Here is a 12,987-nt window from a genome sequence, read left to right on the forward strand (position 1 = left end):
TCCAGGTCTGCAAATACTGTATGTGATGAGCAATCTGTGAATATGTATAAAACATATATGAAGTTTATTAAACGTTCTCCAGCTGGATTCATAACAAATCAAAAGCCTTCATTTTCTTTTTTTCCCAGCTCTTGCTGGAAAGTCTGACAGCATGGCAGTAAATATGAGTTTTACAATCCTATATATTTTATGTAACACTTGGCCACTATTAATAAAGCTGTAAGCCTTTACAGAATGTAATTTATTCAAAGTCCAACTTAATCAAATATCAATGGGAACATTCTGATTGACACAAGGGGAAAGTAACATGGTGCTTGTTCACCAACACTGAACTTCAGTGTCTTTACTTTGTTATATTCAATTTTGGGAGACTTTATACTTCTTCTTCACAACCTTTTACTCTTTAAATGAACCTTGAGCTTCTTGAACCCCTGACTTTTCATTCATTCATTGGTTACTTCCCTCTTTTCTTCTCCCTTCCTCCTGTCCTGCTTACCTTTTGTTCCCTTCTTTCCTTTCTCACATATCTGACTGACAAAACCTAATCTCCACTCCACACAGTGACTGACTGCACTACTTCATTGGTTAAATTTTTTAGCGTTTTATCATAGACAAAGCGTTTATGAAATTGAACGAAAAATTCAAAATACTTATGTCTTAATGTTGGACAATGAATGTGGACTGAGTGGTTACCAGGGAAAACAATGTAAATAAGTTGATGACTTTATTGTTTATCCATGATAAAGTTATTTGTTTATAAATATATCAGAATGTTGTTTGTGAGATAGAAGAGTATCAAGTTCTCTAAAATATTTAAATGAAATATTTTTCTCACACCTAGCACAAACACTTTAGTGCGTAACTTTTTGGTTAAGACTATCAGCTCCACACACCTCTTTCTGGATTTCTCAGTGTGACTATGTTCAGAGGATTGTGGCATCCGGTGACTTTCCTGTGCAGAAGCTCGAGTGAAGATAATGACCTCTTCATAAGAGACCATCATGTTTTTAATCCCTGTGTCCTCCTCAGTTACTAGCAACTGCGTAGAGGACAGGTGGGGACGGGTGGGGGCTGTGCACGGTCACGGAAGACTTGTATCATGAAGTGCCAACAGCACTGTCTTTTATTACTTAGAATTCCTCATGGGGTGCGACAAAAACTACGCACCATAGCTTTTACATATCACAACTCAAATGTCCGTATGACTGTAATAAAAATAAGAAGCTCAACCACACTCAACCTTTTGAACTAAATGACAAGTAACTGTACTAACTTGATGAGCAGGCTGATTATGAGGTCTGTCTGTTAATTTTTTACAGTGTCACTCCTGCATGTTGGCAGCTTCTCCTGCCCACGCTGAAAGTATATTTCATACATCACTCAGAAGTTATCAATCAGTGAACGGTTTTCACAGACCGTAGAAGATGATGCGTTGTTATTATTATTGAATCACTAGTATTCTTTAACACCATAGCAACAGCCCACTTCTGTTTCATCATCGAAGTTTGTGGAAAGTCTGACAGCAAAGCCCAAGCGTAAACATACATAAAACTTGCTATCACTCGCTTGTAGTTTTTTTTCTTTCTTCTAATATTACATCATCACAAGCTGCTTTTGTTACAAACGGCAATTAAAGGCATTAAATGCGAATGGAAAGTGTAAAATGTGGAATGTAATAAACTTGTCCTGGCTACGTACCGAGGACAAAGATCTCCACCCCGCTGCTCCTGAGCTGCTTGGCGTAACTCTCCACTGGACTCTCAGATTTGCCATCAGTGATGATCACCAGCACCCTGGGGAAACCCGTCCTGGCACCGGCCGCCTCGGTGAAAGTGTTTTTCAGGAGGTAGTTGAGGGCATCACCTGGAGCACCAAGACAGGGAAATAACATTAAATGATACAGGCAGAAAGTGTCTGCTTTCATAGTGCAGGTTTAACACTTCTATATTATAGTCCTTACACAATAAGAAACACATTACCACAAACTGACCTAACTGATGATGGGCTTCATTTTTGTTAATGCTAAAGAAAAATTTTAAGTAATTACATGTAAATTCTTATTTTTGTACTGATTGTAAATGCCAATTATGTCCATTATTGGGTAAAAAAATACCATCGAAAACCACACATGGGGTCAAATTACAGAGGTGTTTTAAGTTAGTCCTGAGGCTACAGGCCTCTTCTTCATGTAAATACAATTAGATTAAGGATGTCCCAGTCCAAGCCGATATAGGCCCTTTTTTAACTGATCAGAGATCGGTAGCCACCTCAGCTTATGCCAATCATTTACGTCTGCTGAGTAAAATTTACGGCAGAACGCAAACTCATACGTAAGTTGGCATTACTCATTAACGTGGCTAAATGTCAGCAGTGTGGAAGGAGGTTGAACAGTCCAACATCCACTTGCAATATCTGCAATGCAATCGTTGAAACGGTGTGCAGCTCTATTATCTATACAAATACAAGTATCGGATAGTGACTTGGTGTCTGCAGATATTCAAAAGTGTAAAAATCGGATTGGGATCAGGGGCCAAGAAAGATGATTGGGACATCCCTAGATTAGATTTTTTTTTTTTTTTAAGTATTATTATTATTACTTATTATTTAAGATAATTTCTTTCATTTGTCAACTTGAAATAATGTAGGCTGAACAGCAAAACAAATTAAAAATGAAATAAAATATTTACAAAAACTAATGATTTACTGTATGTAGCAAACACAAAAATAAAAAGTATCTAAAACTTGACTATAACTTTTAAATGAATAAAATTTAAAATATAAAATTGTAAAAAAAAAAATAATAATATTACTAAGACCTTATGATAACAACTAAAAAGCCACAAAAAACTAATTTATACTAGGTAATAACAGAAAACAGAGTGAAAATGTAACATTAGATTATATTCTCCATGTACCTGTCATGGTGATTCCTTCTTTGTACGGGAGCGAGCCGATGGCGCGGAGAAGAGCCGGTCGGGTAAAGTGGCGTTTGAGGTTGAACTCTGTTCGGGGATCGGTACCGTGCTGGATCACAGCCACCCGGGTTTTGTCCTCTCCGATCTGAAAGGCGCCGGCCGCCGCTGAAATGAAGTTGCGGATGTATTTGAAGTTCGGCCTGCCCGCACTCCAGGAGCCATCCACCAAGAACACCACGTCGGCAATGGCACTGAAAGAGCATTCTGGGGGGGAGGAAAAAAATAAAGGTAGAATTAACATAAAACATCATAAGGATTTGTACCTTCCACACCAAAAATATTCAAGGCTTTGGAGAATTAGGGTTGTGGCAAGTTGCGTGAGAACCTGGAAAAGTACTGTACGTACTCAATGTTGATATAACTTTGATCACATTTGATGTGACAATATGTGTTTTAAATAAAAACTTGGAATTTCTCAAGATGAACATTTGACTGTTTTTTTAAAGCTTATCATTATTCATTAATCAGACTCGCTCTGCTGACCGGCTTTTACTTCATGTTCCCTTGGAACTTGGAAAAACTGCTTATAACTTTACTGCACCAGACTCCTGGAACAAATTACAACACTTTCTTAAAATCAACCCAATTGTGCCTTTTGAACAGTTTATAAATATGGTTTTAAACCTGCAAACTTCTACTTGTAGTTGCTAAACATAATTGTTTGTCTTTCTATTTTTCTGATGGTGTTGCTTCTCTTCTGTGTTACCGCTCTGTTCTCTTCTTTGTAACTTGACTCAATGTTGTTGTAAATGAGGGTCGCCCCCCAAAGATCTCTCGAGTATGAATCAAGTTTGAATGACTGAATGACTGAATGAATAAATTATTTTTGGGGGTTTGTTCTGTCACACTGTATAAATCAAACTGTGCTGTTGAAGGTAAAGATATACTCCTGCTTTGCTGGACTTTCTAGGAGTTGCCTTGTGACTTTCCTCTCATTAAAAGAAGAAAAAATCAGCAAAAGCTTCTGCAGAAACGGGCCACGGCAGCAGCAACAGCACGGCAGCAACACTCTTGTAAATCAGCATCTGTAATGGTTTCCACTTCTCTCAGCACTTCAGGGCTGGGCTCCTCTCAGCTTGCTCCCCTAGCTCCAACAGCAGCTTCCCGCCCCACCTACGACCCCTAGTCTGAGCATGTGCAGTTCCCTCTGCATTGGCATAATTGGCCGGCAGAGGACCAAACCGATGACCGAATACCTCAGAGATTTATGGGGGCCTAATTTTGATTATAGCTATACAATGGAGTGTTGTGCGGTAGGAGCCTCCCTTCGCTACTGAGCTCACGCTGATGGACGCCGCCCAGCAGTGAGGAAGGAAGTTTTCGAGAACAAAAAGTGGAAAAAGTCTAGCAGTGAAATGAAATGTTTGGGGCTCGTTATCTTAGCAGTGAGTGAAACCCAATCGTCAAATTAAAGGTTTAACTGAACAACAGGACTTACTGACTGAATCTGAAGGGTCGGGTTTCCTGGAAGCTCCTTCCGTGCCGCCACTTGACTCAACTGAAAGGCAATAACACAGTCATGTAGTTACAAACGTTAGAGACAATTCAGGTAATCTATAATCAATATTATAATATTTCCTCTATCTATCCTAAAAAAAAAATCTTTATTTTTATGTCAGGTTATGAACCCTTTTCTATCAGTAACCGTTGCTGTTTGTCTTCAACAAATTGGCAGATCAGTTAAACTGGACCGGAACTCATCTTTTCTTTCCATACATGAGATATATTATCTCATCTTGAGGGAATCTGGTGCAACCTTTCCTCCTCGTAGATACAAGGAACGTGCAAAACAAGCTCCCAAATGGCCAAACTAACAAATTGATGTCATCGTTTCCGACAGATTTTCAGGGAATCTCCCGAGCTTGGAAGGTTTGTCAGATCATCAGTGTTTGCTTTGGTGCCAAGCCGGCGTCCCCACCAAACTGCTGCCTTGATGTTAGTGAAGACCTCACTCGCCGCTGGACATCTTGATCACTGCTCTTTCATTGATCTTTACGTAATGTTACTTTTACTGGACTGTCTTTTAAACTGCTGCAGCTGCTCTTTTCTTACCTAATCCGTAGATAAATGCATTGCCTCTTTGTCCGTCGTTCACCGACTACTCAGTGGTTCCCAAACTTTTTGGCTTGTGATCTTTTCAAATTAAGCTTTGTCTAAGGCTACATTTACATTGCTACGTTTTGGTTGAAAAACTAATATCTTTTGCTGCGTTAACACCTCACATTCATACTGCTTCGGGCGTTTCAAAGCTAAAAGCTAGCATCATTCAATTTGAAAGGTAAATACGAAATTTTATTTTAACTAGTTTTAACTTGTGAACTTGTTTTCAGGGTCAAGAATAAATCCCTTCTGCCTTTTCTTTTCTAAAAAATTGAAGTGCTCAAAAAAAGAAAGATCAAAATCTCAAGAACAGCTTCTAAACAGTGGTGTTTTCTCAACTAAACTACATTTATTTATAGAGCAAACTGTACTGTAAAACTGAAATCATGAAAAAGAAATTATGCAGAATAACAGAAACACACTCTTATCTATAAAACAACAGTTGTTTCTGCTCGTTTGCTCACTCGGTGTATTGGGTCTTTAGGTGTTTTACAAGCGCATTTGGTGAAGACTGACCAGCTGCAGCTACAAACTTTACAAGCATTTGATTTGAAGTCTGGTGCTACTTTATACACACAAACACACACTCATGGACACGGTGACTCACGTGTGATCTGGCCAGAGATAGGCAGACTTTCCTCTGATCCAGCATACGCAGATATTGTTACGGTATAATCCACATCTGGACTCAGGCCTGAGATGGAGGTCTTAGTCGCAGATGCAGTCAGAGTAAATTCTTTTGTTGGTTCTTCTACAAGAATTCACAAAGTCAGAGGGAAGCCATTAGGAAACTATTGCATTACTTCATTTCTCCAAAAGTTAAAACAGGTCTTCAGAAAAACCTGATTCCGACTGTTGACCTGAGGACTGGAAGAGCTTTGTAAACACACAACTGTATGATTCAATTTAATGAAAACATTCCGCATTACTATAAATCAAAACAATATTTTAACCCTTAATACCCTATTATTCCATTAAGGTGAGCATACTTATTATCAAACAAATCCTTAGCTTCAAGTAGTCCACAGGTTTTTATTCATTATTCATGTGTTGATATGTTGCTAGTTAAGATATGTCCAATGTCTATTGTGCAGGTTTACAGGATAATTACTGTGAAAAACCCATAGCAAAATATATACAAAGTACATTAAATAATACCTTAAGCTCTCACTTTTACTCAGTATCCAGTAGAAATACTTAATTTCTTGTTTTAAATTACCTTACCTAAATGAAAGACACTGAAATTATTAATGTGAGGTACATTGTGGTTCTGTCAGTTAGCTAGCTAGTTTAGTTAGCAAACAGTATGCAGCTGTTACACCAGACAGTTATTGAACGTAAATTCAACAAGTTACTGTTAGTTCTGTCAGTTAGCTAGCCAAGTTACTTCAGTTAGCAAATAGCATGTAGTTAACTGTTACACCTAGCAGTTATTGAATGTAAATATACAAGCTACCGCTAGCTAGTACTGTAAGTTAGCTAGCCAAGTTACTTCAGTTGGCAATTAGTATGTAACGTTAGCTGTTACACCTGGCACTTATAAATAATTCAAAAGTCTTAATCAGAATATTTAATTCTGTCTGTAAGTTAGCTAGTTTAGTTTTGTAACAGTTACATATGGCAGTTATTGGATGTAAATATACAAATTTCTGTCGGTTCGCTAGTTGGTTTATTTAGCCAATAGCATGTAGCTGTTACACTTTGCAGTTATGAACAAACTAACATTAGTTCTGTCCGACTACTTAGCATTAGTTTAGTTAGCAAAAGTTAGTTAGCAATGAATCTCTATGTAAGTACTAGTAAGTACTAACTAGCTAGCTAACTTTAGTGATGTGGAAAATCCTCATTAAATAAACACTGAGCTACTTACTTAAGTTTGAACTTAAGACAACGCTTGTACAACCAGCTCCTGGCTTTGTGAAAGGGAGCATTGTCATGTAGCATTGCCATGTTGAAACAATAGAAGGCTTTTCCTAAACTTGTGCCACAAAAGCATGTCAAATAGTTTTGTAGCCTACTGTATATTAGCATTAAGCTTGCTTCTTCATTGGAAATAAGGGGCAAACCCTAGGAACAAAATACACGTACACATACTGAGATAGTTAGCTAACATAGCTAGCTAAGTAGCCGATATGACTGCTGGCTGTTTTTCTTCTTCTTTTCTTGAAACCATCTCTGCTGTTTAATGAACACTGATGGACGTGACAGCTACACTCCTGAAGTAAACTAATGATGACATCTTTCCATGACAGTGATATTTTTCATTTCCCTAGCTATTTCTCTTCTTTCTTTCTTTTTAGATATCCTGGAGCCAAACACGTGTCTGCAGAAAATCTTCAGTAATTGCTTGGAGTGTCGAGTCTTGCCAGGGAGGCTGATGAGTTTATGACACCTGTAATGTTTCGGGCTCAACAGGACATAACACGCAGGTTTAATGAGCACCCACCTGTGTCTGAGGTCACTTGTATTCTGTAGCCCTGTATCCTCGACTGTGGTCTGCTCCAGATCATTTGCACTGTGTTCTCATTTAAAATCTTAAACCTCAAATCTGATGGGGGATCGACTGTGAAGAGAAAAGGTAAACACAGTTAATCCTGCAGCTTTAGAAGGTGGATGTATTAAGTATAAAAGGATTTTCCCAACAGTCAACACTTCCAGGGAGAAGTTTGTCTAGTTCACTGTTGGCACAAACAACACAACACAAATCTAAACTAAAGATGTGAGGGAACTAGCCATTTTGGAGATAAAATAACCTCCGTTTGAGCCAGCAGCCACAATCAACAACTCAAGCAATAACACACAGACAACAAAAACTACACTACTTTCCTACAGTTTAGGACATTCAAGAAGGAAACACAAACAAAGTGGGAAGATGAACACTTGGTGAATTTTGGCTGTGACCAGGGCAGCAAAGAAAGGCCAATTTGGTGTATGGTACATGTATGATGCTTTTAGAAACTCCACTATTCAAACATAAAATGGTTTCAAGATGCTCAGATTCAACTTGTTAGTGAATCAGATCTAAAAATTCAAGTTAAGCCAAAAGTTACGTTGCCCAAATTTGATTATTGTTGGACATTTAGACAAAAGATTTGATGGAAAAACTTCATCAGGTTACAAAGGAGAAGCAATCAAGCCCTAAAGCCACTTGATTTTTTGAATTAAATATTGGACACTTAAATTTTTGTTTTGCTTTTTTAGATATTGGATGATTTAATTTTCTGTTTAATTTTTGGTCATGCAAACAAAACCTGGTTTTTGAAAGCCCTAAACTTCAACAGTCTTCCTGGCAATTTTCAAGCACATCAATATCAATATGATTGAAATTTGACATTTAATTGTTGGTTTTAATGGCCTTTCTTTGTTTCCATACAGGTCATTTTGACTGTTAACCCATTTTGAATGGTTTGTATCTGGGTGAAAACAAATGTCTGGCTGGTGATGTAGCCGAAGAACTTTTAAGAACACTTGGTAAAAAATTCCAACAAACTACAACATGGACTGGCTGACATCCAGCAGACTGTCCATGACCTCAATCCAACTCGACATGTTGAATTGACAAACAACAAAAGCACACAAATCTGACGAAACTCTCCAGTATTGATTATACAATGGGTAAAGATCTGGTTCTTAGTTATGAAAGATCTTCTATCGTCGCCATTGCAAACCTCATAAAAGAATACACAATGTCAGGGAAAGACATGTGTACGTCTTTTTTTTCTTTTCACGTTTCTGAAAATAAAACTGCACCAGAGGTTCTTAAACTACTTCAGCTCCAGACCCTTTTTTTTTTTTAAAGATTTCATCAAAATAGTTAAAACTCGCAGAATCTTTTCAGGATCTGGACTATAATTTAAGAACCACTGTTTTTTGTTACGTTAACCAACAAACAAGGTACAAGTGCATACAGATTAAAGTTCAACTTGTGATCACGGACATGGAGGAGATCATGCATCGCGTGTACATGAAAAGTTGTTTACAACAACTTGGGCAAGGGACAAAAGGTTTCCATGTACACGAGGGTCCACAGATTATTTTTTAAATATTTTAGAAAGATATTCTTCAGGTTGGGGTTTAAACAAGATACAAAAAGGGTTCCTACCTAAAAAACTAGCTTCTTATACCGCACCAATTTAACTTAGCTTTAGGCTATTGGCTACAACCTACAGTTAAACACAATAAAGTATCTTAATGACAAAATTAGCTCATGGATGTAAGGAATGAATGAGCTTGATGTTTTACGAGCTAAATAGGCTCAATCTGGGGGAGTTTTAGCAAGAAAGGATGAATCTGTCATGATTTATTGCAGGGAATACATCATTAATAAATGTAATGGAATTAATACTCAAAACAAGACTTGGGATGTAGTATAAATAATTAATGGATAAATCCATTGTCCCCCTGTAACTGGATATTTTCAAGTTTTAGAAACCTTTCTGAAAACACTAATTTCCTGAACACAAACTCTCCTCAACTGAAACCGTTTCTAGCCTGTTCATGTAACAAACAGGTGGAAACAGTGATTCTATTTCTTAATCTTTTCATGCTGGAGGAACATTAGTCTAACGGTAATCTGAGCTCCAGAGTTTGTGCTCATTTTTTCTAAACTCACAGATTCCCCTTAAGTAAGACAATAGAAACACACGGTGTAAAGTATAAATTACACAAAGAAACATAGAGTAAATACAACATATCATCTAGCTAGAGTTTAAAGATTATTGTATCGAAGCATTTTTTTCCTAGACCGCCAACCAGTTTATCTGTTAGTGTGGGAGTGAAGAATATCATTGTAAAATATTGTCGTGAAGCCAAGACTCAGGGTCTGGTCGAGGCTTGACCGGGAGGGGGACAGGACGTCAAAAATGGAGGTACCACCAACCTGGTGAGTCAATTCAAGGGCCACGGCGCGGGCTGCTGCTTCTGCTTCCCAAATGGACAAAAAACTACCCAAAAGAACTTCAGCTCTTAAACCAGATGGACACACACTTGTACAAACACACACACACCATCCACATTCCCATTTGGAGCTTTTATTTGAAACATCAAAGGCTCTGCTCTAAACTGCTTTGATTTTGTAATTTTTCAACCTAAAAATGTGACAGTTTAGGGCAGAGGCCTTCCTGTTTGGAGTCTTTTTTTCTTCAAGATGTTAGAGCCTTGGACTCTGGCTGCAACATGTCAAACTATTTCACACAGTAGAATATATACGACCCCATTAAAGATGCCGTGACTTCTGGAGCCAGTGAGGGCCCCCGCTGGGTTAATAAACGGTGTGTGTGGGGGGGTTTCACAGGAGGTCAGAAACTAAAAGAAAGATTTGCCTCCTGGTGATTTGATGAGTTTCTACTGCTCTCTTTCTTTCTTTTTTATTCCGAAAGAAAATCCAGAAGGCACAGAGGAGCATATTTTCTCCTCTCCTGACCTCAAAAACCTCTGGAAAATAATGTGAAACTCATATTTTGTCTTTCCGTCCCATCAGGAGAAAAGACATAGGGAGGAAACTTGGCCACGTGCCGTCTGGGTTTTTCTTTTCTTTTTTGAAACTGGAGAAATGTATGCTCCAGTAATTCATGGTTGACTTTAAACAAGGGCCCCTCCTAGTGTTAAACAGATCCAACTGCATCTGTCTGAAGATGGAAAGATGCCCCAGTTAACCAGATTTACAGCCCTGGGACTAGAGACTAAAATACATTTCTTTTAATTGGGGATAGTTTTTAGGATAGATTACTGTCTTTCAAAACTGATAGATGTAAATTGATAGCATAAGAAAGCACAGTTTTATTTTGTTAAACCAAAAAATAATTAAGCTTTTCTGACAATGAAACAGATGTTTCCACATATTGTTTTGTACTTTTAAGTCTTAGCTACATAACTGCTCTCAGCAAGTTATACTCGTGGCTAAAAACAAAACTTTAAAAGTACTACTGGTTTAGACAAAAAAAAGCTCTTATCCTTAAACTCAAACCAGATTTTTTAAGCGGAGACAGTTTTTTACTTCAAGAGGAAATCTTGTGACTTCCTGATGGAAGCTAGACTTATTGGAGTGTGGGGGAAAGCATCAATCAAAGGATAGAGTGAGGCAAGTCACTTCCAACTAATCAATTCACAAACACACACATCTTCTTTCTCTGTGCAATTTCTTTTTATTCAGACTAAATAACACTGCAGGCAGAGAAAGAGGTGAGAGGAGTTGGAGTCAGATGTGTTGGATCACAGAGAGGAGGAGGGGGGGGGGGGGGGGGGGGGGGGGGTGGAGAGGAGGAGCGGCTTTACCTTGATCCTGGGCCTGAGAGGAGGACAGCAGCAATGCCAGGAGGGCAGCCGCCAACAGAGACAGTCGGCTCTTCATCTTCAGCTCCTCTGGCTCAGCAGCACATGAATGGAGCTATGAGAGGAATGAAGGAGGCCATTAGACCCATTAACGTCATCCCGTGCAGCCCCGCAGCAGCCTCAGGGCTTCACAAGACCTTTAAGCGACCCCGATGTGAACTCCATACCTCCATCACTTGCCTGATGTAAATATATCATCATTCAAATCTACATCTAGTGTCAATAAGTTGCTTCAGGTAGCGTTTTCAGTATTAAGATAGTCAAGTGTCCACGGTAACTGATCTACAGACAGCCAAACAAATATTACATGACTGACTTTGTACGTGTGGATGACTAAATTCCAAAAATCGACATATTATCAGCGTAAAACGCTAATTTAATATAAAGGAAACGCTGTGGGAATAAATGCGCAAAAAGGCAAACCCGTCTCATCTTTTTCTTTCTCCGTTACATTCCGTTTTCTCTTCTTAGAGCAAATTACATTCTGGTGCAATTAAAATGCAAAGCGTCCAATTCAGAATTGATATATCTGCCGATGAGTTAAACCCACTCTACCGGAGAGAAAGTCCTTCCACAGTTCAGAATAACCGAGCGTCAAATCCAAGCGCCGTGCGCAATTACGCATCGCATCGTCGAGGAATAGTCCACGCGTTTCTTGAAATATCCCGATTGTAAACTGGATAGTAACTGAAATATTGGAGGAAATAAAGTCTGAAAATAACACAGGTTTTTAAAACTGCAAGAAAGTATTTACGTGTCATGAAATAACTTGAATCCTAATTCACTTGAGGAAAAACAAAACCAAATATCATGCAGGACTGACCTATAGAGGATGCTGTCGAATTTCTTTGGATTGGTTCAAGAAAAAAAGAAAAGAAAATAAGGTTAAAGTCACAGTTGTAGACCCCCAACCTGAGAAAAGGGAGAGCGAGGTGGCCCGGTGTTGAAGTCAGAGTACTCAGCGGGTTTTTGGTTCCCAGACGCGTCGGCGAGCCTCTTTCCAAGTGGGAAGACTCTCTACACTATCTGCTACTTAACAGGAGGGCTGCTCCCAGCTCTGCCTGCCCCGCCGCAAGCTCTTACGACATCCAGACGGGCCAAAAATGATGTGTAACCTCTAAAAAGTGCTTGGAGATACACACGCAAGGACGAACACACACACTCGGAAACTTTTACATAGTTTTCTGCATTCCTTTCCGGTGATGGAGGGCTTCTGTGCGACTCGGCCACAAGGAGACATCACCGCAGATCTGCTTTTCGGGGAAAGGGGGGGAAATCAGAGGAGGGGAACTGTCTGAGGCTTTTTACCCCCTTATTCGTTTCGTGAATCAATGGGAAAATATTACACAGTCTGGTAGACTAAACCCCAAGTCAGTCTGTCCCCGTTTAATGAATCATTCCGGAACAGAAGTTTCTGGTGTCATCCGGAGGATTTGATGAAGCAACAGCTGCACAAACTACCATTTATGAAATTCAAAATTACTGGAAATAATATACAACTTGCCCAAATCCTTTAACAGTCACACACAAAATAACAAATAAAATGTAAAGGATGTAAGATATAGTACCCCAAAGTCCTACG

General features: G+C 38.9%; 1 protein-coding gene across 5 annotated transcripts in view; it reads right to left on the reverse strand.

Annotated features, from left to right (window-relative positions):
* col12a1b (collagen, type XII, alpha 1b) overlaps window positions 1–12,477 on the reverse strand; it is a 133,351-nt gene extending 120,874 nt beyond the window's left edge. For 3 of the 5 annotated variants that reach the window (XM_034899320.1, XM_034899316.1, XM_034899321.1), the window contains exons 1-7: window positions 12,229–12,477; window positions 11,349–11,460; window positions 7,522–7,638; window positions 5,683–5,826; window positions 4,414–4,473; window positions 2,916–3,179; window positions 1,699–1,863 (exon numbers count right to left, since the gene is read on the reverse strand). In XM_034899320.1, coding sequence (XP_034755211.1) covers window positions 1,699–1,863; window positions 2,916–3,179; window positions 4,414–4,473; window positions 5,683–5,826; window positions 7,522–7,638; window positions 11,349–11,424 — 826 coding nt within the window. In that variant the 5' untranslated portion in view covers window positions 11,425–11,460; window positions 12,229–12,477. Of the gene's footprint in view, window positions 1–1,698; window positions 1,864–2,915; window positions 3,180–4,413; window positions 4,474–5,682; window positions 5,827–7,521; window positions 7,639–11,348; window positions 11,619–12,228 lie in introns of those variants that run through there. The other 2 variants (XM_034899319.1, XM_034899318.1) reach the window with 2 other exon arrangements.
* Between the last annotated feature and the right edge of the window lie 510 nt (window positions 12,478–12,987).

The sequence above is a fragment of the Etheostoma cragini genome, chromosome 18, assembly GCF_013103735.1.
Source record: "Etheostoma cragini isolate CJK2018 chromosome 18, CSU_Ecrag_1.0, whole genome shotgun sequence".
Taxonomy (NCBI): domain Eukaryota; kingdom Metazoa; phylum Chordata; class Actinopteri; order Perciformes; family Percidae; genus Etheostoma; species Etheostoma cragini.